Source organism: Schistocerca americana, chromosome 3 (genome assembly GCF_021461395.2).
Source record: "Schistocerca americana isolate TAMUIC-IGC-003095 chromosome 3, iqSchAmer2.1, whole genome shotgun sequence".
In the NCBI taxonomy this organism is placed as follows: Eukaryota; Metazoa; Arthropoda; class Insecta; order Orthoptera; family Acrididae; genus Schistocerca; species Schistocerca americana.
Window position 1 is genome coordinate 643,642,143 of NC_060121.1, and position 27,830 is coordinate 643,669,972.

At 45.4% G+C, this 27,830-nt stretch overlaps 1 protein-coding gene across 1 annotated transcript in view; it reads right to left on the reverse strand.

Moving 5' to 3' along the window:
* Nucleotides 1-27,830, reverse strand: part of LOC124606269 (zinc finger protein 423 homolog) — a 286,175-nt gene that overhangs the window by 25,702 nt on the left and 232,643 nt on the right. Inside the window, exons 5-8 of the mRNA XM_047138249.1 lie at nucleotides 24,870-25,011; nucleotides 13,918-14,234; nucleotides 13,729-13,827; nucleotides 3,134-3,511 (exon numbers count right to left, since the gene is read on the reverse strand). Of these exons, the coding sequence (XP_046994205.1) occupies nucleotides 3,134-3,511; nucleotides 13,729-13,827; nucleotides 13,918-14,234; nucleotides 24,870-25,011 (936 nt within the window). The remainder of the gene's footprint in view (nucleotides 1-3,133; nucleotides 3,512-13,728; nucleotides 13,828-13,917; nucleotides 14,235-24,869; nucleotides 25,012-27,830) is intronic.

Consider the following 27,830-nt stretch of genomic DNA (forward strand, 5'->3'; position numbering starts at 1 on the left):
TTGACAGAGCACTGAAAGACCTGAGTCGAAACAAAGCCCCCGGAGTAGGCAACATTCCATTACAACCACTGATCGCCTTGGGAGAGTCAGCCCCGACAAAACTCTACCATCTGGCGAGCAAGATGTATGAGACAGGCAAAATACCCTCAGACATCAAGAATATAATAATCCCAATCCCAAAGAAAATAGGTGTTGACAGATGTGAAAATTACCGAACTATCAGTTTAGTAAGTCACAGCTGCAAAATACTAACGCGAATTCTTTACAGACGAATGGAAAAACTGATAGAAGCCGACCTCGGGGAAGATCAGTTTGGATTCCGTAGAAATGATGGAACACGTGAGGCAATACTGACCATACGACTTATCTTAGAAGAAACATTAAGGAAAGGCAAACCTACATTTCTAGCATTTGTAGACTTAGAGAAAGCTTTTGACAATGTTGATTGGAATACTATCTTTTCAAATGCTGAAGGTGGCAGGGATCAAACACAGAGAGCGAAAGGCTATTTACAATTTGTACAGAAAGCAAAATAATGGCAGTTATAAGAGTCGAGGGGTATGAAAGGGAAGCAGTGTTTGGGAAGGGAGTGAGACAGGGTTGTAGCCTATCCCCGATGTTATTCAATCTGTATATTGAGCAAGCAATAAAGGAAACAAAAGAAAAGTTCGGAGTAGGTATTAAAATCCATGGAGAAGAAATAAAAACTTGGAGGTTCGCCGATGACATTGTAATACTGTCAGAGACAACAAAGAACTTGGAAGAGCAGTTGAACGGAATGGACAGTGTCTTGAAAGGCGGGTATAAAATGAACATCAACAAAAGCAAAACGAGGATAATGGAATGTAGTCGAATTAAGTCGGGTGCTGCTGAGGGAATTAAATGAGGAAATGAGACACTTAAAGTTGTATAGGATTTTTGCTGTTTGGGGAGCAAAATAACTGATGATGTTCGAAGTAGAGAGGATATAAAATGTAGACTGGCAATGGCAAGGAAAGCATTTCTGGGGATGAGAAATTTGTTAACATCGAGTATAGATTTAAGTGTCAGGAAGTCGTTTCTGAAAGTATTTGTACGGAGTGTAGCCATGTATGGAAGTGAAACATGGACGATAAGTAGTTTGGACAAGAAGAAAATTAAAGCTTTCGAAATGTGGTGCTACAGAAGAATGCTGAAGATTAGACGGGTAGTTGACAAAACTAATGAGGAGGTATTGAATAGAATTGGGAAGAAGAGGAGTTTGTCGCACAACTTGACTAGAAGAAGGGATCGGTTGGTAGGACATGTTCTGAGACATCAAGGGATCACCAATTTAGTATTGGAGGGCAGCGTGGAGGGTAAAAATCGTAGAGGGAGACCAAGAGATGAATACACTAAGCAGATTCAGAAGGATGTAGGCTGCAACAGGTACTGGGAGATGATGAAGCTTGCACAGGATTGAGTAGCATGGAGAGCTGCATCAAACCAGTCTCAGGACTGAAGACCACAACAACAACAACTTTTCCCTTTCTACAGGATGACTACTATAACGTTTAAAAACTCCAAAGGGACGTGGGTGACGCTGAAACAAGTAATTTATTATCAGAGACATGGGGCCACAAATACTGGGAAATATCCAGAATGTGGATGACAAATGTTGAACATGGAATGTTAGCGGATGATGTGAGTCACCGCACGTGCAGCGGTTGAGTCTATCAATATGTCGCAGCTGATCATCCCAAGTCAATTATTCCTGTCGGTGTAGCTCTAGGCCCATGTGCGCGAACTTACAGCGTGGGGCTCAGCGTTCGAGTCTTGCATGTGGCAATCAGTATTGTTTTCATCGCGTTGGGCAATTATGTGTACACATGGAGTTAAACTTTACTATTTCATTTACCGATCTTGTGGTCATATCCGATTTATTGCAAAGTAAAGTACAACGAAAACGTAGCATGTTGCGTCACGAATAAGTGAGCATAAGCTTCCTAACTGCATCGCTACCAGGAAAGTCGCCACGTTTTCTTTACGAAATAGTCCCTAAACAAAAAAGTAACACATAAAAAAAAGCAAAATAAGAACACCCTTTGCTTGGTTACAGCGAGGACGATTTTGTAACTTCTGCAAAGGATCATATTCACAAAATAGGTGTTCGAAAATAGGTTAGCGTAGCGGAGCGATCTGGGGCACTTTCTCCTGTGGGTGAGGAAAGGATGGACAAGCCCAACCACTGGATGTGCTTCGAGGTAAGTCATTTGGTGACTTCAGATGTTCAACATTTTTCAAATGGCTCTGAGCACTATGGGACTTTCTCCTGTGGGTGAGGGTAGGATGGACAAGCCCAACCACTGGATGCGCTTCGAGGTAAGTCATTTGGTGACTTAAGATGTTCAACATTTTTCAAATGGCTCTGAGCACTATGGGACTTAACATCTGAGGTCATGAGTCCCTTAGACTTAGATATAATTAAACCTAACCTAAGGACATCACACACATCCATGCCCACGTAGCAGCAGCGCGGTTCGGGGCTGAAGCGCCTACAACAGCTTGGTCACAGCGGCCGGCTCGACATTTGTCATCCACGTTTGGGGTATTTCTCGACATTGGCGGCCCCATGTGTCTTATATTAAATTACTTTTAACAACGTCATCTACGTCGCTTTGGGAATTTTTTAAACACTGATAAGAATCACCATGTATGAAACTGCCTTCAAGTTATTTCCGTCGTATAGCCCTAGTATTTAATTAGTTTTTTGTTTGCTTGCAGGCACACGTCACTAGTCATGGTAAACACTGGTGCAACGTTTCCGCTATTGCCAAAACTGAATTGCAGCACGATATTCTACTTTATCAATGGAGAGCGACATCTTGTTTGGGACGCTCTAGAGATGTACTAGGAGATTTCGGGCACTTCACTGTGTACAATAAGTGAAGATGAACACCTGCAAACAAATAAACAACAGATTAATTACGTAACTTTGTTTATTCGAGGTGACAAAGCTTCGCGACTACTCCTTGTTGGTAAGGTACGGTAAATTGTAGATGTAGTGCAAATATTCTTGACCGAAAGGTTTGGAAAATGAACGAGAAATAAAAGGAAGTGGAAAAAGGCTCGTGCAGCGAGCTCCTAAGGAGCTGATGATCTGGCGGAAGCGTACCTGGATGGCAACTTTGGAGTCGAACATGTCCTTGCAGAGGGAGCAGCGGTAGAGGTGGTGCGCGTGGATGTCCATGAGGTGCTTCTGCAGCTCGTCGGGCTTGGCGAACAGCTTGAGGCAGGAGGAGCAGCCGAACTCCGTGGCGGTGGCCAGGAAGTGTGAGGCGACGTGCGCGGCCAGCGCTTCCTCGCCGGGGCAGGCGGCGCCGCAGTGCGCGCAGCGGGCCGCCAGCGGCAGCGCGGGCGGCGCGCCGGGGGCGGCGGAGGCGGCGGCGGCGGCCGGCTCCAGGTGGTGCGCCACCACGTGCTCGCGGAACGACTCGAAGTCGGGCAGCGCCGCCGAGCACTGGCTGCACAGCAGTGTGCCCGGGTGCTCGTACTGCGGACCCAAACGTGCGCCGCGGCTCACCACCGGCTCCTCTGCTCCCGCCGCTACAGCTTATACTAGCGGCGTTCAATAAATAATGCGACACATTTTTTCTGGGCCAAGAAAATAATGCGGAATGTGTTGTGTGACATAGTGAAACATTTCCGCTTCAGCACCTATAGCTTCATGAAGTTCCCATAGGTAGCGGCGCTGTAAGTAGCCATTAAAAGTGGGTGGGGGTGGGGGGTGGGTTCCCCAAGCAGAGCGCTGTCATTGAGTTTCTTTTAGCGGGAAAGCGGAGAATTTCAGATATTCAAAGGAACCTGCAGAATATGGACGGTGAGAGAGCAAAAGCATGGTGAGTCATTGGGCGAGGCATCTTCCACCATCGCAACAAGGTTGTGCAATATTGTCCGAGCTCCTCCGTGCCGGCCGGCCGCATACAGCCGTGATTCTCTAAGTGTCTGAACGTGCGGACACTCACTCGAGTTTTTGTATGACCACCCCTGTCGTTGGAGGTCTGGAGAACTATGGCCATTCACTTACGTGAGGAAATGAAATACAGCCGACCTTACGATGTCATTTACTGCTTCAATGCATCACCTTCAGGCCTCAGCTGGTGCAGAGGGGGTTAACAACATCTGTATACACGATGCGTCAGTGGCCAACGGCTATACATTTTTATTTATTTTTTTAAAATCTTTATCCATGAAAACCAATATCTTACAAAGTAACCCACCACCTAAGACATTAGTGGGTCGAAGTAACATACAAAATTAATAATTTTCAGCAGCATTTACCAAGACTATCTACTTATTGTTAGTATTAACTGCAAGATGGAAGATTAGCTACTCTATGGGTATTCCTACTATTTGACCTACTGTTAACCTACTATGCTATCTACTCTACCCTACTCTACTAAACTACATCCTGCAGTGTTACATGTGTGCCAGTAAAAATATAAACCTACTATCTCTTGGCCGTGCCCACCGAGCTAATCCCAGTGGGCGTGCCCCTGGCAGTGGGCTGGCCTTAATGAAAATCGCTGCACGTCTTTTTTGAATGTCCTACAATCTATTTCCTACTAATAATTTTATCTACTAAGTCATAATCGGTGTGCTGTGTCTATAGTCGGTAAGTTCGCACCCTCCCCCTAGTCCTGGACGCGACGGATCCCGATCGTCACGGCGGTCGGCCAGTACGCATCCTGGCGGAATGGGATGGTGCGTAATGTCACGTTTTTGCACTTTCGTTTATCTCCCTACGATATTCTCTCAAGACCTTGGCGGATACCTCGCTGGCTAATCTATCGATGATAGTGAAGATAACTGGGTCCCTGATTAGATGGAAGGTATCTGTATTTGGCAGTGAATTCCTTAACTCTGCGGGAACGTCATCGAAAATGGGACACGCGTAGACCACGTGGTCCGGTGTACCTATCCCGGCACCACAGTCACACGAAGGTGTCGCTCTTTTCCCGAAACGGCAGAGATATGCCAACGGCTATAACTGGTTTCCGCAGACCACCTGTAACGATGTAGTCTCTCCAATCGTCAACTATCAACTGTGAGTGATGGTTGATGGGACAACATCGCGGTTACAGATAGTCCGCGAAAACCAGTTATAGACGTTGGCCGCTGCAGCTGAGGCCTGAAGGTGATGCATTGAAGCACCGAAACTGGTAGCCTTACAATAAATGACATCACAAGGACAGCTGTAGGTGTTTCTGTACTCTCATTCGATGTAATCGACGGATCACAATGAAACACCTACCTGCTCAACTGGACCTCTCGGTAGATAGTGCCGACACCAGTTGGGGTACTCAAAGATGTGTGCCAACTGCGTTCCCCACCGTCTAACAGCAGACTTATATCTGTTTGGCCCAATGAAGGAAGCACTCCGCGGGAAGCCGTATGTGGATGATGGGGAGGTTACTGACGCACCAAGACGTTGGCTCCGATGTCGACCAATAGAGTGGTGCCATGTGGGCATACAGGCTGTCGCGGTAAGCTGGTGTGAGGCCGTGGCACTGACTGGAAATTATGTTTAAAAATAGTTTTTTGTAGCCAAGGACTGGGGAATAATATTGTTTATCGGAATCCAGAGGAGAACCAACCTGATTCCCGGAAAGAAAATGTGTTGCATTACTTACTGAAGGCCCTTTGTAGGTAGTTTTGGTAACTTTCACAGACGTAGCATTGCTCAGACAACTTGTAATAAAGCAAGAAGATCCTTTCCAGCTGTTATGTTTTTCTTCCCCCAACTTTTTTTTTTTTTTTTTTTTTTTTTTTTTTTTTTTTTTTTTGCAAGTTTTGTGTTACCTTAGATATTATCAATTATATGGCATGTGCACAATACTTAAAAATTTCAAATATCGACTCAGGGGTTATCCAGCTTAACTTCATTACGTATTACATTCCTTAGGTTATAGGAGTTTATGTATTACATTCCTTAGGTTATAGGAGTTATGAACTATCTAAAATAACTAAACATCTGTAACGTCAGACTTCGTTATCATTGTTCGAATACGAAGAGGTACCTGATTAATTACTTTCTGATAAAGCAGATCAAAAAAATACAGAAACAAGTAAAGTATTTATTCCTACAACCAATGGCGAAAATGTATTAGCAACTCTTGCACTCATTTAGGTTCAAAGTAACGTATTTGATAAAAACATTGTCACTGCAATACTATCTCATATTTAGGCAAACTAGCCATCGTAATTCAATAGAACTTATTTTTGTATCTGAAACTACAGTTTAAAAGGAATCTTCTTCCACTATTCGGTTACTCAGAAATGTAAATCTTTAATTTATGAAATTCTAGTAACCAACAAGTAAGGTGTCTCAACTGCAAATTCGTTGTGGACCACATTATTAGTAGTATACTGTTCCAACCAACAACTTTTCGGTCAGCTTCGACGGAGGCGCTGCTAGCGAGGGCATATTTGTACGGGTAATGATTAGGCTACAAACCCGCATACTTTATTTTTAAGTTACTTTTTATTTACTTTTCTAAACCCAAGGTGATTCGGCCGCTAACAAACCTTAGAATGTTTTACATTTTTTTGATGACTGCATGTCACTTTAAGACAGATAGATCTAATTCTAAAAATTAAAGTTTAATACGAAGCGATAATGCCACTGAATACAACTGAATGATGGAACCCATCCTTTCTTCGAAATCAGATATTCAAAAAAGTAGAGAAGAAGGGGAGGAGGAGGCAGGGGGAGGAGAAGAAAACAAGACAAGAAGTGGAAGTAGGAAGCAGGCATAGGAGGAACAAGAAAAGGAGACATAGGAGGAACAAAAAGGAGGCATAGGAGCAACAAGGAAAGAAAGAGGTGCAATAGAAATCAGATCAGAAGGAGGGATAGGAGAAAGAAGGGGTAGGAGAAAGGAGACGAGGGGGGAGGAGAAAGCAGATATGGGGAGATCAGGAAGAAGATATGGGCGGAGTAGAAGAGAGAAGAGCAAGTGAAAGCATGTGAAGCAACAAAGATTGGAGATTGATTGTCGCTAGCCATGGAGAAAGTAACAATGCAGCAAATTCGCCACTCAGAATGGAAAAGGCTGTACAGAAGAGTTACATTCCTGCCTTCTTTAAGCCAATTAATATCTTCTGGAATTGTTGGGTACTGCAACTATTTGTTTTCTTTGTTCTGAAATTAATTCCAAATAGCCATATTTTATGATACTCTGACCACTTCATCATGAGGCACATACCATTACAATGAAGTTGCGACAAACCTGCAAAGTACATGTCTGCATAATCACAGAACGTTGTCAGACAAGTTTCACCATAATGCGAATTTAGGTTAAACTATGTGACATCGGTCCATGAATACAAAGATATGAACTCTGCAGGTCTGCCGCAATTTTGTCACGGCATCTGGCTGATAATGAATCCATCAGAGGTCCAAAGTCGATCGTAATGAGCAAGAAACCTAAAATACAGCTGTCTGGAATTAATTTCTAAATACAGAGACTAATCAGTTATTCTACACGACAGTAATAATCGCTGGCGTCCCCATTTCTTCAGCAAAATGGGAGATGAAAGCTTATGGAGTTGTTACCATGTCCAAAGGTTTCAAGACATCCTGCGCAAGGTACTCTGATGTTTTTGTTTCACACGTCCCGATAGTATGATCAACGAGTGAAATGGAACTCTTCTTCCTCATGCTAGTTCCTAACAGCTGTACTACTTTTCTCGACATTCTACTCCGTTCTTTCAAACTCCTCTTATGTACCAGTTAATAGCGTCCCTTACAGTAAGATTCGCAACGTTAACTTTACATCTGCACTCATCGAGTCGTCAGATACGCACTGTCGCTCTGCCAGAGATTATGGCGGCGCCAGCAATAAACTGTAGCAGGAGCTGTAATACAGCTTGTGGAACGTGATGGTATCTTCGTGGTACGGCCGTACATCTTTGTCTCGTCACGAATCTTGCACCACGGCTGTTTTCTTACATTATTGTAGATACCAGCACGATAGCGCGCACAAATGTTTCGGGAAGGAAATTTTCACTCTACAAAGCACAATGCACTGTTTAGAAACTGCCGTGAAAGGTTAAAACTTTGTGCCGGATTCGAACACGAACCAGGGCCCTCGCGTTTCGTGATAAGACTGAGGTACACGGACACGACATTACTATGCATGCACATCTCTCTCCTAGGGAAGCTTTTCTGCAGCGACACCACACCGCGAGACGCACCAGCCAAATGTCTCATTCTGTCGCGTGTGTCATTTGTACTTGGGGGGGGGGCAGTGATGAATATTTAGAATTACTGTGGATTACAAAGGAAACAATAAAAATTTTACTATAGTTTTCTGAGTATACAATTATATTCTAGAGAGTGTCAGTAGCGGATATGGTGTCACCATGCGGAGCAAATTTCGAACGCTGCCGATGATCAGGGGGATAACAGCCGCAGCGTGTAGTGTGAAATACACTCCTGGAAATTGAAATAAGAACACCGTGAATTCATTGTCCCAGGAAGGGGAAACTTTATTGACACATTCCTGGGGTCAGACACATCACATGATCACACTGACAGAACTACAGGCACATAGACACAGGCAACAGAGCATGCACAATGTCGGCACTAGTACAGTGTATATCCACCTTTCGCAGCAATGCAGGCTGCTATTCTCCCATGGAGACGATCGTAGAGATGCTGGATGTAGTCCTGTGGAACGGCTTGCCATGCCATTTCCACCTGGCGCCTCAGTTGGACCAGCGTTCGTGCTGGACGTGCAGACCGCGTGAGACGACGCTTCATCCAGTCCCAAACATGCTCAATGGGGGACAGATCTGGAGATCTTGCTGGCCAGGGTAGTGGACTTACACCTTCTAGAGCACGTTGGGTGGCACGGGATACATGCGGACGTGCATTGTCCTGTTGGAACAGCAAGTTCCCTTGCCGGTCTAGGAATGGTAGAACGATGGGTTCGATTACGGTTTGGATGTACCGTGCACTATTCAGTGTCCCCTCGACGATCACCAGTGGTGTACGGCCAGTGTAGGAGATCGCTCCCCACACCATGATGCCGGGTGTTGGCCCTGTGTGCCTCGGTCGTATGCAGTCCTGATTGTGGCGCTCACCCGCACGGCGCCAAACACGCATACGACCATCATTGGCACCAAGGCAGAAGCGACTCTCATCGCTGAAAACGACACGTCTCCATTCGTCCCTCCATTCAAGCCTGTCGCGACACGACTGGAGGCGGGCTGCACGATGTTGGGGCGTGAGCGGAAGACGGCCTAACGGTGTGCGGGACCGTAGCCCAGCTTCATGGAGACGGTTGCGAATGGTCCTCGCCGATACCCCAGGAGCAACAGTGTCCCTAATTTGCTGGGAAGTGGCGGTGCGGTCCCCTACGGCACTGCGTAGGATCCTACGGTCTTGGCGTGCATCCGTGCGTCGCTGCGGTCCGGTCCCAGGTCGACGTGCACGTGCACCTTCCGCCGACCACTGGCGACAACATCGATGTACTGTGGAGACCTCACGCCCCACATGTTGAGCAATTCGGCGGTACGTCCACCCGGCCTCCCGCATGCCCACTATACGCCCTCGCTCGAAGTCCGTCAGCTGCACATACGGTTCACGTCCACGCTGTCGCATGCTACCAGTGTTAAAGACTGCGATGGAGCTCCGTATGCCACGGCAAACTGGCTGACACTGACGGCGGCGGTGCACAAATGCTGCGCAGCTAGCGCCATTCGACGGCCAACACCGCGGTTCCTGGTGTGTCCGCTGTGCCGTGCGTGTGATCATTGCTTGTACAGCCCTCTCGCAGTGTCCGGAGCAAGTATGGTGGGTCTGACACACCGGTGTCAATGTGTTCTTTTTTCCATTTCCAGGAGTGTAGATGCAGAGCACACCGGTGACGTCCTAGATCGGGCTCTCTCTCTCTCTCTGTCTCTCTCTCTCTCTCTCTCTCTCTGTCTCTCTCCCTCTCTCTCTCTCTCTCTCTCTCTCTCTCTCTCTCTCTCTCTCTCTCTCTCCCCCCGTGTGTGTGTGTGTGTGTGTGTGTGTGTGTGTGTGTGTGTGTCAAACTGAGGGAAAGGATAAGTGAGATAACGACGAGAAAAGAATTATGGACTTGTGGCCGGAAACGCGTTCCAAGGAAGGTACATCGACATTAAAGTGGGGATAAAAGATCTTTCAAAGTGTAGTTTCAATGATTGGAAGTACACACGAGAAGATACCAGGCAAGTGAGGTTATTGTGTCTATATTATTGTTTTAGCTCCACACTCTAGAAGACTGTGAGCTTCAGCTCCTCTACATAGCAACCACATTAGCCCTCGCAGTTCCAAAGGCACCTCTTCCGACAGGCGGAGGGGGCGGGGGGGAAGGAAGTGGACATATGCCTCTGCTATGAGGCACTGTGGAAGTATGAATGCCCCCACGAGGCGGTCATCAATAATCCCCGACCATACATTGAGGCTGAACTGGTAAAGACGGTTCACTGCTATCGCACTATGGGCATTCTCCGTAGCTCACAGTTGGATGTTGTGAAGGTTGACGATAGCTTCTTCGTAAAGGTAAGCACCGTGGTGCCCTGAATCATGAACCAGCGACAATGGCGTTGCTTCAGAGGCAAGTCCGTAGGTAATAGGACTACATGCGTTGTAAATGATGTGGAAAATGGCAGTTGTCACGGAGAATGTTCAGCACGGTCGTTTATTCACCCCGTGGTAGCGGACCACTTGCCTGGCACGCTTAGCAGTGTCACTGTCAAAGATCTTTTGTGTAGCACAGTCAAGCAACTTTTCACGATGAAACTTGGACCATACACAGAGAGAATCGCTACATTATAGCACAGAAGGTAACAGAAAGAGATACATAGTGAGACTAACAGAGATAACACTTTTATTCAAAGACAATAATTATACTGAATTCACCGCGATTTATGATGGTCTCCTAGACAACACAAAAGCCTCATATGGTGTATGTTGAACATGGACGCAATGCATGCTCCGTAATGCGGTGCCATGGTAGCCATAAGGTTGATAAGGAGTTGTTGTGGTAGTACGTTCCAGTCTTCCACTGCCGCGGTTTACAGCTGCTGGATGCTGGTTGGTGCATGTGGACGTGCTACAGTACGCCTCTCCTATACAACCCACATGAGTTAGATGGGATTTGAGTCGGGAGCAACGGACAGACCAATACATTCGCCGAGTGCTCCCTCGTTCCAAAAGCTCCTTCACTTGCACTGTTTGATGCGGTCGCGCATTGTCGGGCATAAAAGTAAAGGCCAACTGCACCGCAGAAAAGATGCACATGGTGGAGGAGGATAGCGTCACGATAACCTTGACGGGTGAATGTACTGTGTTCAAAAATTTTGGTCCAGTAGGTTCTGCCCACGGAACATTATGCCTCCCCGCACCTAGAGAACCAAAACGATCGTCTTCGACAATGTTCCTGAGTACTGAACAAGAAATCTTGGAACACCGGTCAACGCCGTCGTGTCACTGTAATCTTTCCCCACGTGCGTCTTCTCTGGGGTGCATTCGGACCTGACTTCATTTTATGGGTGAAACTGTGCGACCGCATCGACCAGTGCAACTGGAAGACCTTTTGGGACGAGAGGATTCGGCAAATTGACTGGCCTGCCGGTTCCCCCAATTAAATGCCATCGAGCACACGTGTGATGTGTTGGTGAGACGCACAGCAGCGCGTAGCCACCAAGCCGTGTGTGGCGGAGGGCACAATTCGCGCCAAAGTCATATTCCCCCCCCCCCCCCCCCCTCCTCCGTTCCACTCGCGGATCACGCGAGGGAAAAACGACTGTCTGAACGCCTCAGTATGAGCTCGTATTTCCCTTGTCTTTCAATGGTAATCATCGGGCGATTTGAAAGTTGGTGGTAATAATATATGCTCTACATCCTCGGTGAAGATCGGATTTCGGAATTTAGTGAGCAGCCCATTCCGTTTAGCGCGCCCTCTATCAGTAAGTGTGTCCCAACCAGCAGTTGTCGACCGCGCTGTTGGAGGAATGGAACGTCCTACCACGAGAACTCCTTGCGACTCTTGTGGCCAGGGTGAGAGCACGTTGCAGAGCACGCGCTGCCATCCGTGGTGATCACACCCCCAATTAAGAAGCATCTCCCGCCTTTTGAAATGTCCAGGGACGATCATAAACCCCAGTAATTCTGGTGTAAATACTGTGTTCGAAGAACCGTGTCTTTCCCGTTCTTCTCAAGGCGTATATATTTCAGCTACCTTCTGTACTATAAACTAGCAGTTCTTTCTACGTGTGGTGCAAGTTTCATCGACTTGGAAATGACGCACAATGCGTAAGTTATTTCATCTACATCCATACTCCGCAAGCCACCTGACGGTGTGTGCCGGAGAAGGTACCCTGAGTACCTCTATCGGTTCTCGCTTCTATTCCAGTCTCGTATTGTTCGTGGAAAGAAAGATTGTCGGTATGCCTCTGTGTGGGCTCTAATCTCTCAGATTTTATCCTCATCGTCTCTTCGTGAAACATATGTAGGAGGGAGTAATATACTGCTTGACTCCTCGGTGAAAGTATGTTCTCGAAACTTCAACAGAAGCTCGTACCGAGCTACTGAGCGTCACCCCCGCAGAGTCTTCCACTGGAGTTCATCTATCATCTCCTTAACGCTTTCACGATTACTAAATGATCCTGTAACGAAGCGCACTGCTCTCGGTTGGATCTTCTCTATCTCTTCTATCAACCCTATCTGGTAAGGATTCCACACTGCTGAGCATTATTCGAGCAGTGGGCGAACAAGTGTACTGTAACCTACTTCCTTTGTTTTCGGATTGCATTTCCTTAGGATTCTTCCAATGAATCTCAGTCTGGCATCTGCTTTACCGACGATCAACTTTATATGATCATTCCATTTTAAACCACTCCTAATGCCTACTCCCAGATAATTAATGGAATTAACTGCTTCCAGTTGATGACCTGCTATTTTGTAGCTAAATGATAAGGAAACTATCTTTCTATGTATTCGCAGCACATTACACTTGTCTACATTGAGATTCAATTGCCATTCCCTGCACCATGCGTCAATTCGTTGCAGATCCTCCTGCATTTCGGTACAATTTTCCACTGTTACAACCTCTCGATATACTACAGCATAACCTGCAAAAAGCCTCAGTGAACTTCCGACGTTATCCACAAGGTCATTTATATATATTGTGAATAGCAACGGTCCTACGATACTCCCCTGCGGCACACCTGAAATCACTCATACTTCGGAAGACTTCTCTCCATTGAGAATAACATGCTGCGTTCTGTGATCTAGGAACTCTTCAATCCAATCACACAATTGGTCCAATAGTCCATATTCTCTTAATTTGTTCATTAAATGACTGTGGGGAACTGTATCGAACGCCTTGCGGAAGTCAAGAAACACGGCATCTACCTGGGAACCCGTATCTATGGCCCTCTGAGTCTCGTGGACGAATAGCGCGAGCTTGGTTTCACACAATCGTCTATTTCGAAACCCATGCTGATTCCTGTCCATAAGTTTTGCAAACCAGTATACAATCTCATCAAGCTGCCTATTTTCCTCCAGTCTCCGCAAATAGGGAAGTATCAGTGAATAGTGTTATACACCGACCGCGGCCTCTCGGCAAAGAAATTTTAACTAAAATCACGTTTAAACTTCGCAAAGGGAACCATCTTCAGAAAGGAATTCTGTGGTTATCGTGCAGAAAAGAGTGAGACGCTAGGTGTACTCACGACGGCAGAAGAGTCGCTGCGCTGCCTCTTGGCGGGTGGCCGCACGTCGTGCTGGTGCTGGTGGTGCAGCAGCGACGGCGCCGGTGGCGGCGGCTGGTGCTGCGACAGCGGCTGCGGCTGCGGCTGCGGCTGCGGCTGCGGCTGGTGGGACTTCTTGCTGAGGTCGGTGGGCCGCAGCTGCTCGTGCGCCAGCAGGTAGTGCTCGGCGAACAGCGCCGCGCTGGGGAACGCCAGCTGGCACGGCCCGCACTGCAGCCCGTGCACGGCGGCCGCGTGCTGCCGCAGCGCCGCCACCGACGCGAAGCGCATCGTGCACAGCTCGCACGGCACCTGCTGCTGCTGCTGCTGGGGCGGCTGCGACTGGCGGCCGTCCACCTGCTGCGGCGGCTGCGGGCTGGGGTGCGTCGGCGCTCCGGGGGGCGGGGTGCACGCCGCCGCCGGACTCGCCTGCCTGCTCTGGCGCTGTTGCTGCTGCTGCGAGGAGTACTCGCCGTTCAGGATCGAGCCTGCCACAAGACAAGCCTCGCTTTGGTATCGAGGGGCCCACAAGGAACACTGTTCAGGCAGAGTGGAAGCACGGCGTTGTAGGGCAGCAGCCTACTCACACCGTATAAAATTCATATGCTTTCCATTGAGTGCCAGCCTAGTCCGCTGTAACTAGCTATGACGTCACGAATGTTGCGCAATACCTTAAAAATAAAATAAATAATCTGGAAAGTTAACTGCATGTCAGGAGTGATGCTAAAATAACAATGTGTTAAGTTTCAGTTTAGTAGCTTAAACAGTTTTCGAAATTTGGACGTTTTACGTAAAAATCCTTGAGGACAATATTATGGAAATGGAAGAGGATGTAGATGAAGATGAAATAGGAGATATGATACTGCGTGAAGAGTTTAACTGACCACTGAAAGACCTGAGTCGAAACAAGGCCCCGGGAGTAGACAAAATTCCATTAGAACTACTGACAGCCTCGGGAGAGCCAGTCCTGACAAAACTCTACCATCTGTTGAGCAAAAGTACCCCCAGACTTCAAGAAGAATATAATAATTCCGATCCCAAAGAAAGCAGGTGTTGACAGATGTGAAAATTACCGAACTATCAGTTTCATGAGTTACAGCTGCAAAATACTAACGCGAATTCTTTACAGACGAATGCAAAAACTGATAGAAGCCGACCTCGGGGAAGATCAGTTCGGATTCCGTAGAAATGTTGGAACACGTGAGGCAATACTGACCCTACGACTTATCTTAGAAGAAACATTAAGGAAAGGCAAACCTACATTTCTAGCATTTGTAGACTTAGAGAAAGCTTTTGACAATGTTGATTGGAATACTCTCTTTTCAAATGCTGAAGGTGGCAGGGATCAAACACAGAGAGCAAAAGGCTATTTACAATTTGTACAGAAAGCAAATGGCAGTTATAAGAGTCGAGGGGTATGAAAGGGAAGCAGTGGTTGGGAAGAGAGTGAGACAGGGCTGTAGCCTCTCCCCGATGTTATTCAATCTGTATATTGAGCAAGCGGTAAAGGAAACAAAAGAATAGTTCGGAGTAGGTATTAAAATCCATGGAGAAGAAATAGAAACTTTGACGTTCGCTGATGACATTGTAATTCTGTCAGAGACAGCAAAGGACTTGGAAGAGCAGCTGAACGGAATGGACACTGTCTTGAAAGGAGGGTATAAGATGAACATCAACAAAAGCAAAACGAGGATAATGGAATGTAGTCGAATTAAGTCGGGTGATGCTGAGGGAATTAGATTAGGAAATGAGACACTTAAAGTAGTAAAGGAGTTTTGCAATTTGGGGAGCAAAATAACTGATGATGTTCGAAGCAGAGAGGGTATAGATTGTAGACTGGCAATGGCAAGGAAAGCATTTCTGAAGAAGAGAAATTTGTTTACATCGAGTATAGATTTAAGTGTCAGGAAGTCGTTCCTGAAAGTATTTGTATGGAGTGTAACCATGTATGGAAGTGAAACATGGACGATAAATAGTTTGGGCAAGAAGAGAATAGAAGCTTTCGAAATGTGGCGCTACAGAAGAATGCTGAAGATTAGATGGGTAGATCACACAACTAATGAGGAAGTACTGAATAGGATTGGGGAGAAGAGAAGTTTGTGGCACCACTTGACTAGAAGAAGGGATCGGTTAGTAGGACATGTTCTGAGGCATCAAGGGATCACCAATTTGGTATTGGAGGGCAGCGTGGAGGGTAAAAATCGTAGAGGGAGACCAAGAGATGAATACACCAAACAGATACAAAGGATGTAGGTTGCAGTAAGTACTGGGAGATGAAGAAGCTTGCACAGGATAGAGTAGCATGGAGAGCTGCATCAAACCAGTCTCAGAACTGAAGACCACAACAACAACAACGTAAAAATCATCGGCGCAACAGGAAGGAGCTAGAAACTTCAAAATTTATATTCGGATTTCTTTTTCAGTGTAATTTAATGGAAACAGCATGCTGGATCTCACTAAGTAATATTTTGGTTGAAATTCATGATTTTCTGTTTTGTGTCTAAAGAGTACGGAAGCAAGATAGATTAAGTAAGTGATTAGATAAAGCTAGGATGTTTAGATTTAGGTAGAATGGAGGTACGCTATAATAACAAAGATGTGAGAAGCTTCAAAAAGGTAGCTATAAAACTATAACTGTAGCGTCTCTCCAAAGGGCAAATTCAGAGCTCATCTATTGCGTGCAGTACAACTAAAATAATTCTGTCGCCAAAAGTATTTAACCTAGCCACATTAGAATTTTATTATAGATACTTACCTGGGTGCTGCTTGTTGTGGTCTTCAGTCCTGAGGCTGGTTTGATGCAGCTCTCCATGCTACTCTATCCTGTGCAAGCTTCTTGATCTCCCAGTACTTACTGCAACCTACATCCTTCTGTATCTGTTTGGTGTATTCATCTCTTGGTCTCCCTCTACGATTTTTACCCTCCACGCTGCCCTCCAATACCATATTGGTGATCCCTTGACGTCTCAGAACATGTCCTACTAACCGATCCCTTCTTCTAGTCAAGTTGTGCCACAAACTTCTCCCCAATCCTATTCAGTACTTCCTCATTAGTTATGTGATCTACCCATCTAATCTTCGGCATTCTTCTGTAGCACCACATTTCGAAAGCTTCTATTCTCTTCTTGTCCAAACTATTTATCGTCCATGTTTCACTTCCATACATGGCTACACTCCATAAAAATACTTTCAGGAACGACTTCCTGACACTTAAATCTATACTCGATGTTAACAAATTTCTCTTCTTCAGAAACGCTTTCCTTGCCATTGCCAGTCTACATTTTATATCCTCTCTACTTCGACCATCATCAGTTATTTTGCTCCCCAAATAGCAAAACTCCTTTACTACTTTAAGTGTCTCATTTCCTAATCGAATTCCCTCAGCATCACCCGACTTAATTCGACTACATTCCATTATCCTCGTTTTCCTTTTGTTGATGTTCATCTTATACCCGCCTTTCAAGACACTGTCCATTCCGTTCAACTGCTCTTCTAAGTCCTTTGTTGTCTCTGACAGTTTTACAATGTCATCGGCGAACCTCAACGTTTTCATTTCTTCTCCATGGATTTTAATACCTACTCCGAATTTTTCTTTTGTTTCCTTTATTGCTTGCTCAATATACAGATTGAATAACATCGGGGAGAGGCTACAACCCTGTCCCACTTCCTTCCCAATCACTGCTTCCCTTTCATGCCCCTCGACTCTTGTAACTGCCATCTGGTTTCTGCACAAATTGTAAATAGCCTTTCGCTCCCTGTATTTTACCCCTGCCACCTTTAGAATTTGAAAGAGAGTATTCCAGTCAACATTGTCAAAAGCTTTCTCTAAGTCTACAAATGCTAGAAATGTAGGTTTGCCTTTCCTTGATCTATTTTCTAAGATAAGTCGTAGGGTCAGTATTGCCTCACGTGTTCCAGTATTTCTACGGAATCCAAACTGATCTTCCCCGAGGTTGGCTTCTACTAGTTTTTCCATTCGTCTGTAAAGAATTCGTGTTAGTATTTTGCAGCTGTGGCTTATTAAACTGATTGTTCGGTAATTTCAACATCTGTCAACACCTGCTATCTTTGTGCTTGGAATAATTATATTCTTCTTGAAGTCTGAGGGTATTTCGCCTGTTTCATACATCTTGCTGACCAGATGGTAGAGTTTTGTCAGGACTGGCTCTCCCAAGGCCGTCAGTAGTTCCAATGGAATGTTGTCTACTCCGGGGGCGTTGTTTCGACTCACGCAGCATCGTATCTCCCATTTCATCTTCATCTACATCCTCTCCCATTTCCATAGTATTGTCCTCAAGTACATCGCCCTTGTATAGACCCTCTATATACTCCTTCCACCTTTCTGCTTTCCCTTCTTTGCTTACAACTGGGATTCCATCTGAGCTCTTGATATCCAGCAAGTGGTTCTCCTTTCTCCAAAGGTCTCTTTAATTTTCCTGTAGGCAGTATCTATCTTACCCGTAGTGAGATAAGCCTCTACATCCTTACATTTGTCCTCTAGCCATCCCTGCTTAGCCATTTTGCACTTTCTGTCGATCTCATTTTTGAGACGTTTGTATTCTTTTTTGCCTGCTTCATTTACTGCATTTTTATATTTTCTCCTTTCATCAATTAAATTCAATATTTCTTCTCTTACCCAATGAGTTCTACTAGCCCTCGTCTTTTTACCTACTTGATCCTCTGCTGCCGTCACTATTTCGTCCCTCAAAGCTACCCATTCTTCTTCTAATGTATTTCTTTCCCCCATTCCTGTCAATTGTTCACTTATGCTCTCCCTGAAACTCTGTACAACCTCTGGTTCTTTCAGTTTATCCAGGCCCCATCTCCTTAAATTCCCACCTTTTTGCAGTTTTTTCAGTTTTAATCTACATGTCATTACCAATAGATTGCGGTCAGAGTCCACATATGCCCCTGGAAATGTCTTTCAATTTAAAACCTGGTTCCTAAATCTCTGTCTTACCATTATATAATCTATCTGATACCTTTTAGTATCTCCAGGGTTCTTCCATGTATACAACCTTCTTTCATGATTCTTAAACCAAGTTATGCTCTGCGCAAAATTCTACCAGACGGCTTCCTCTTTCATTTCTTAGCCCCAATCCATATTCGCCTACTATGTTTCCTTCTCTCCCTTTTGCTACTGACGAATTCCAGTCACCCATGACTATTAAATTTTCTCCTCCCTTCACTACCTGAATAATTTCTTTTATCTTATCACACATTTCATCAATTTCTTCGTCATCTGCAGAGCTAGTTGGCATATAAACTTGTACTGCTGTAGTAGGCGTGGGCTTCGTGTCTATCTTGGCCACAATAATGCGTTCACTATGCTGTTTGTAGTAGCATACACGTACACCTATTTTTTTTATTCATTATTAAACCCTTCCTGCATTACCCCTATTTGATTTTGTATTTATAACCCTGTATTCACCTGACCAGAAGTCTTGTTCCTCCTGCCACCGAACTTCACTAATCCCCACTATATCTAACTTTAACATATCCATTTCCCTTTTTAAATTTTCTAACCTACCTGACCGATTAAGGGATCTGACATTCCACGCTCCGATCCGTAGAAGGCCAGTTTTCTTTCTCCTGATAACGACATCCTCTTGAGTAGTCCCCGCCCGGAGATCCGAATGGGGGACTATTTTACCTCCGGAATATTTTACCCAAGAGGACGCCATCATCATTTACTCATACAGTAAAGCTGCATGCCCTCGGGAAAAATAACGGCCGTAGTTTCCCCTTGCTTTCAGCCGTTCGCAGTACCAGCACAGCAAGGCTGTTTTGGTTATTGTTACAAGGCCAGATCAGTCAATCATCCAGACTGTTGCACTTGCAACTACTGAAAAGGCTACTGCCCCTCTTCAGGAACCACACGTTTGTCTGGCCTCTCAACAGATACCCCTCCGTTGTGGTTGCACCTACGGTACGGCTGTCTGTATCGCTGAGGCACGCAAGCCTCCCCACCAACGGTAAGGTCCATGGTTCATGGGGGGGGGGGGGGGGGGGGGGGGATTACACAATTAAATCGAGAGCTTCATTGGCCTTGAGCGAATGAAGCAACTATTTAGTAACTTGACATGGTATTTTGCTAACCCAGCGGCTAGTCAGTAAGACAAATGTTGTCGGCTGCGCCCTCGGTGGTCCGCACCATGCCTATATAAATAAGAGCGTGAGAGCTAGAGTAAGGCCCCACTTCTCTTCTAGATTCGTGTCAGTGCGCACTCCGTGTCGGAAGCCGCGTCGCGTTTGTGCAGTTGCAAGGAACGGCTTTGGATGCCGTATTACGTAACTCGATATGCACTTAACAATGAGTTCGCATTGGGCTAAAGAGTTAATTACGGAACGACTCCAGTGATTTGGTCTCAGTTGGCGTATGACGTATTTTAACGTGTCGCCGCAAGACAGACTTTCTACCATTACTAGCGTGGCATTTGATGAGTATTAACATCAAATTTTGGCGAGCATTCACTTTGAACATTAAATCGATAACGCTTATTGAACAGTTTCGTTATCTAGGGATAATAGGATCAGCGCAATCGACTCTGAACAGCTCAGATAGTACAATAGCTGATATGGGTGATCATTTGTCTGGAATTTTACGCTTTATCGCTTTCAGAATATAGTGAAAATCGTTATAGTAAACTGCATTTTCTATGAAGCCCAGACATCATCCTAAATCCTCAGAGTAATGAACTTCAATATTCAATAACTTTTATTCTCCATCAGAGTGGGCACAGAGAACTCTAATTACAGGCATCACGTTTTTGCTAATCACTTTCTGGTTGTCAACATTGTAGTTAAGAGAGCCTGTGTTGAGAACGGCAATACAAAAGAAATATATAATAATTGAATATATTTTCCACCTGCCGCTCCACAGAGTCAATGACGAATACAACAAGGAAATAGGGTGCCCAGTCATACACGTGCTCAATGTTTCGACCATTAACCCAGTCACCATCGACTGGAGTTGAGGTTTCATGAATAAAACCGCTTAGATTGCTACATAAAATGTTTTTATTTATTACGACATTTCGGCGTCTGTCATCATCAACATCAGTTATCAAAAAATTTTGAACATGCGGAACAAGGTTCAGCGTCAAATTAAAATCTGTGACTAATGGGGCCGTTAACTAACCCCCGACAAGGCACAGATTTTAATTTGACGCTAAACCTTGTTACGCAAGTTCAATTTTTTTAAATATTTAACAATGGCAGATGCTGAAACGTTCTTATAAATAAAAACATTTTATTTAGCGATGTAGACGGTTTTATCCATAAACTTTTCATGATGATCGCGGGCCCTTACCGGAAACTGTATGTTATTAATGAGCTGAGTTTGAAGGTCTTTCATGGACTCTTTACAGCGGTTTGCGTTCACCCCCTCCTCTCCCCCCCTCCACACACACACACACTTCTCTTTCTCTCTGACCCCACTGTCTAGTTCTCCCCCCCCCTCCCCCCTTTCCGTCCCAAACATGCGGGGAAAAAAAATACATTCACAGGTGGGCAACGATCACAACTTACACGGAAAAAGAAACGAATCGGTATGAACACTGTGCTGAATGTGGAGCACGCGTAACTATGGTTTTATTTCTTTAAGAAGTTTTGTAAAGAGATATTTTAATTTGACACCGAACCTTGTTTCGCAAGTTTAGTGCAGCATGAGGAAAAGTCGTTTCAAAAAAGGCGAAAACTTGCCAAGAGTATATGTACAACCAAGTTTCTTTAGCCTAAACCTCCGCTAACAACTAAGAAAAAAGCAGTGGTATGCAGAAAATACAAACTGCACGTCAGCTTAGCAAAGTAGTAGTGTTTGTAATCTATAAAAACCAAACTGAACAAATATTATGTATAATTATTTTCCGAATGATCACAGAACATTATTTGAAAATAAGAGCGAAACGCATCTGGTATAAAATACTCTGTAATTATTTGCAGTAAGCTTAAGCAGGATAAATGAACTGACCATAAAGACGGTGTGAAAAAAAGTCAAACTGGCACGAAGTGTACTGCATGCTCTGACAGGCAAATGATTATCGTTTCCAAGGAACATCACGAAGTACAGAGTAATCAGATATATATTCTGTATATCATTAAACGTTATGCAGAGGATTTCTCATTCAGATATCGCATTTTCTATGTCGTAATTTGTAAGAAGCTTGTTTAAGACGAACAAAGTCCACAAGAGCGTGTCGGAATCGACAGCAGCTGTATCGTGGCGTATCGAGACCAATTGCTAGTTCGGCCGTGCAGAATCCTACAGCCTCATCACATAGGTTGAGTCAGGCAATGGGTTTGCTTCATGTGGCACAGACAATTATCCACAAGCACAGTGAGACGACGGCTATTGCCCCCCCCTCCCCCCCCCCCCCTCAGGCTGTCAGCAAGGCGACCATTAATGCCGTTTCCATTGACACGGCTTAAGACCCTGGTGCTACCAAAGACAAAGGCGTGATGTTACATGCCACTGGCTACGCAACACAATCATCTCTGATTCGCATAGCATAGCCGGTAGTTTCTACATTTGCCATTACATTTACGACGTATTAACGACGGTGGCTTTGATATGTCTGTGACGTTTTCAACAAGATAGCGCAAGACCACTTTTTGGATGCGTTGTCTTAAGACACTTCGAGACGGAGGGTGTTCGACTCTCGCCCTGTCCAGCACGTTCTCCTAACCTCTCAACCATTCAAAACATCTGGTCATGGTTCGCACGCCACCACTTGCTAGAGACTACAGTTGAGGTGGAGTTGAACCACCATGGAATGACGTACCCGTGTCTGCTATCCGAGCTCAGTTACACCCCATGTGCAGCCGGGTTGGAACCGTTGCTATTGCTATAGGTATAGGTGACAACCGTCTCTACTAAATTTCTCACTCTGCGTACCTCCAAAATCACTAGTAAATTTATTTGCTATTTATTCTGATTTAATGACCAACAGAGTATCTTGCAACCATATTAGCTAATGGCTCGGATGCTTAGTGGGTAAGCATCAGACAAACTGCTAACGCTCAAGCCACCTTCTTTATACCGTCTTTAGCAACAAGTTGTTGTTGGGAAGAAATTCAAGCTGCACCTGGTAAATTACTGCCTAAATCAGTTCAAACGTCTAAGGACGGCAAGGGCATTCCATCTGCATTAGGACCTCGCCTAATAAAGGCATCGTACTGTTCTAAACAACCCTCGAGTGGAGTGCAGCTTTCGTATATAAACCAGAACACACACGATCTGGAAGGTGACAGTTGCTTCACCTTTCCTCCGCCTTCCTCGTCCCATTTAAATGTGTAGTTAGCTAGTTAAACTGTTTAAGCTTAACACTTTTACAGTATTAGTTTCTTTTAAAGTTTTATTTTTTACTTTTATTTCCGAATTTGTTCTTTTCTTTCCGCTTTTTAACTAAGAAGAATGGACAATAACTGGAAATGAGATCGAGTGTCCGTCAAAAGAAAACGTAAATGCTAAGCTGTTACAAACTTCATGCTACGCAGGCAGTCTGAAAGTATATCTTTATTCTGCGGCCGGTTTTGATCTCAGATCGGCACGGTGTTGGTACTTTCAAGTTTTCGATTGCATTAGAAATTAATTAAGTTTAGTATTCACTGTACCCTTTAAATACTATACTAAATTTTTCAGGTTTATGCTTTAATTTACAATTCTACTTAATGAAGTTCTGACTCACTCGCAAAACAAAGTATTAGGATTGTGATGTCGACCTGGGATTGAACCGGTCGTGGAATAAAGATATCTTTTCATATAGCCTGTGTGCCATGACGTTGATAAAATATTTATTGGATTTTCTCTCTCTCTCTCTCTCTCTCTCTCTCTCTCTCTCTCTCTCTCTCTCTCTCTCTCTCTCTCTCGTATGGCGGCCCCCAGGCAGGCGTAAGTCTTTTCACATTACGCCATTTACGAGACTTATACATCGGTGATGAAATAGTCACGAGGACAGCACACAGCCATCGAGAGGAGAAAATCTCCGACCCCGCCAGGAATCGAACTCAGGCTCTTCGGCTGGCATTCAGCCATACTGACTCCGCAGTTAGCGAGGCGGACTCTTCGTTGAGGACTGTTGTATATCGGCTGTAGGCCGACTGGGTGCGCTGCCAGTACGACGTCTTTGTCCTGCGGGTTGCTGGACCTTAAACAGCAGGCGTCTACTTCGGAGACCAATTACTATTATCACAAGGGCATCGCGTGTTATGGAAACAACGCTGTACGCAAACAGCCCGTTGATACACCGTCTATCACAGGAGCCACCAGAGAGCACGTGCATCAGGAAACAGGCGGCGCTACCATCGACGTAACAAATACCGTCCACACTTTGACACACACGTACCTCATCAGTCAGAACCCGCCGAGACCAGCTAGGATGCTCTAATGTACACCGGCCGTCTCCGAACAACTTCACGTTACTCCACGCGTCACGGCCCCCACCCACGCCACTCGGTGTGGGGCTTCCCTCACCATTAGTATTTAGCCAGGGAACTTTCTTTCTGTTATCCTCAAGTGATCACGACCGATCTTTCAGTTGTTATTGTGACTAACCTGCGAGTCATTATTACTACGGCGTGCATGTCCAAGAAAAGGATGTAACACCGATAATGGCCTCATAAATTTTTTTTATTTTGGAACGTTTTCCAAGATACGTACACCTCAGTAATTGTTGACTTTCCTTTGGCCCCTTGCCTTTTACTCAGAATAATGAATATGGCAAGTTAACTGAAAGAAACTCTGCCTCTTAAGTGAGAGAAAAAGAGGAATGAAAACACGTTAAATTTTGTGAGTAAAATTACTTCTATATTACTTACAAATATAGAAACGCTGATGACTGGAAAAGGAAAGACTAAGAAGTTTCCCAGGACGTAACAGGGTGTGAATAAATTAAAGGCTTGATAAACAAAAACCAGCCACCTCCACCAAATGAAGAAACAGTACCTTGAAATACCGAGTTGATGCTTTTGAAAAGGAGATAACTGTTTTCATATGTCGCTTCTCTGTCTCTCCAGACTCGGTGACGGAACATTAAGCCTCACTCTTACACTCCACATTTCCCTTTTCACGTCATCGCATAGTAAGTGCTGAAGATGACACGTGTGCTGTGAAAGTAGCTTACCGTGCATGGCATGGACGTGGAGCTGCAGCGCCTCCATGCTGGTGAAGCTGTCCTTGGTGCAGTAGATGCAGGCCAGCTTTGGCGCAGGGTGGAACGTGGGGCTCAGCAGCAGCATCGAGCCGTGCTGCGTCGCCACGTGGCTCTGCAACACGCGGGCCCCGGGTTCAAGGCGACAGTAAATAGGCTGATTGGTTACTTGGTTTGGAGGGGGAGGGAGACCAAACGATCTAAGGTGACAAAAACGAAGGTGGGAACATAATAAACAGCACAGTCAAATCAATGGGAAAGGAATACGGGCAACTAAAGAGGAAAAGGACCGTCGAGACGACAGGAAGAGGAAATAACAAGAGGGGGATGGACGTGGGGACAGGTGAGAGCAGGGGGAACACCAAAGGCGCTACGCACGATGGGGCGCCAGTACCACCACCGGACCCATCCCGATCCCTACACCATACCCCGATCTCGACACAATGGGGACAACACCACGGGAAAAAGACTCAATAAAAGGGGGAAACAAAACGGGAGAAAGACCAAATAAAACGTAGTGAAACGGGAGCAAAACGTGGCCTGCGTGGAGGCAAATCGAAGGCCTCCCGAATCAATGCCAATGCTAATCGAGAGACCCCAGTTCCAGACGGAAATTTTGGTACTTAAATTTGGGAGGCAAACAAATTTTGCGACCGAGCTAAGTGGCGCAGTGGTTAGACACTGGACTCGCATTCGGGAGGACGACGGTTCAATCCCGCGTCCGGCCATCCTGATTTAGGTTTTCCGTGATTTCCCTAAATCACTCCAGGCAAATGCCGGGATGGTTCCTCTGAAAGGGCACGGCCGACTTCCTTCCCCATCCTTCCGTAATCCGATGACACCGATGACCACGCTGTCTGGTCTCCTTCCCCAACAACCAACCAACCAACCAACCAATTTTGCGAAGAAAACTGAGGATTGGCGTAACTGTGCGAGCGTCTTCCGTTAACACCCGGGACAAGAAAAGTGGGAAGGCATATTCATTATGAATGACCAGAAGGTGGGGAATGGCTCTGAGCACTATGGGACTCAACTGCTGAGGTCATTAGTCCCCTAAAACTTAGAACTAGTTAAACCTAACTAACCTAAGAACATCACAAACATCCATGCCCGAGGCAGGATTCGAACCTGCGACCGTAGCGGTCTTGCGGTTCCAGACTGCAGCGCCTTTAACCGCACGGCCACTTCGGCCGGCCCCAGAAGGTGGGGATAGCCCTTCACAATATGGATCACTGTGAGAGCAACTACAAAAGAGGGGGGGGGGGGAGGGGGAAGGATCATTACGAAGTAAAAGACCATGTGTGAACCTGGTGTAGCCAGTATGAAGACGGTAGAGGATGGTAGATGCCCGCCCGCCCCCCCCCCCCCCCCCAAGGGTCGGCTCACATAACACAACTGAGGAAAAAGAAGTCTGACATGAAGCCACAAACCGACCCCACTAGGGGGGAGGGTCACGGAGAACGGGACTGTAGGTAGCCAGGTAATCGGCGTCGCTGGCCGTAGTGGCCGAGCGGTTCTAGGCGTTACAGTCGAATCCTGCCTCGGGCATGGATGTGTGTGAGGTTAGTTAGGTTTAAGTAGTTCTAAGTTCTAGGGGACTGATGACCTCAGAAGTTAAATCCCATAGTGCTCAGAGCCATTTGAACCATTTTGAACTCAATGGTGATGCCCTGTTCCAAGACGGCAGCGCCCCTGTCCACAAAGCTTGCATCGTCCAGCGCTGGACTTGTGAGTACGGATGCTGTGTGCTGTGAAACTGGTGTAACGGTGCTACGCTGCTTTGGACCCATTTGTCTTTGTGAAGCTCTCAGTGGAAGTTTCCAGAGGACGGACTGGCGGTTTACTTTTTCCAAAGTAATTTATTCGAACGTAGATAGATTGCCGAAGGCCACTGATAATTGGGATAGTGCCTACTTTAACCCTGTACTCGCGAGGCAAACAGGAGATGGTGTTTCTTACCATACATATAGCCTGATCAAATTTTTATTTGTGGGACAATACGTTCACAGTAAAAAAATCCACCACAGTTGTAAAATACTTTATTAACCGAAGTTTTGCACTCAGAAGTCGCTGTAGACTATCACGGTTTCGCGGTCTTAGACTCATCATCAGATGTGTCTGAAATCTGAAATAAAACCTACTCCAGTAAACAATTAAATTTTCTAAAAAGTTTCTAAAAAAAAAGACATATTTAGAAACTGAAAAATAGATAAAATCACTAAATAATAGCCTGCGTAGCAGTACTTTCTTAATTACTTCATGGAGTAGATTACATCTGTTGTTTTACCCCAAAGTTCAGCTACACCGGACGATGCGGTCAAGACCGCGAAATCGTGGTACTGTATATCGACTTGGGTTGTGCAAGGTTTCGGGCAATAAAGTATTCTACAACAGTGGTGGATTTGTTTACTATGAATATACAGACTGAAGACCTCAGCCGTGTCTTTCTGTCAGTACGTGAAGGGTAATCTCAGAAACTATTGTAGGAATTTTGATACGGTTTTTACTATGATATAGACTGATTCACGAGGGACGTTTGAGTACATAATTAGTTATCGCTAGGCCAGAAGTCGTCAGGCGTCAGAGCTGTCCGCGGAAGACCGGGTGGGGGGCTAGTTAAGACTATAATACCGAGCAGCTAACCCGGTTCACTGCAAGCAGTTCCAGTTTCAGTTGCAGGTTGCCTACCTAACCCGTGCCAGGGCAACACAAATCAGATTTTCAGTATTTCCTGTACTTATTGACCGAATTTAAAAATTTAACATGCTGTCATAATCTACTCATTAAGAGGCATGACCTTTTGTTAAAAATTTGACACAGTAAAACAGAAACTGTGTATATGCCTTCAGGCAACGTAATTCACCGTGCGTGAATACAGACTTAGAGTCTCGACGAAATATTGAAGTGATTTTTGATATGTTTATGTTTTGAGTG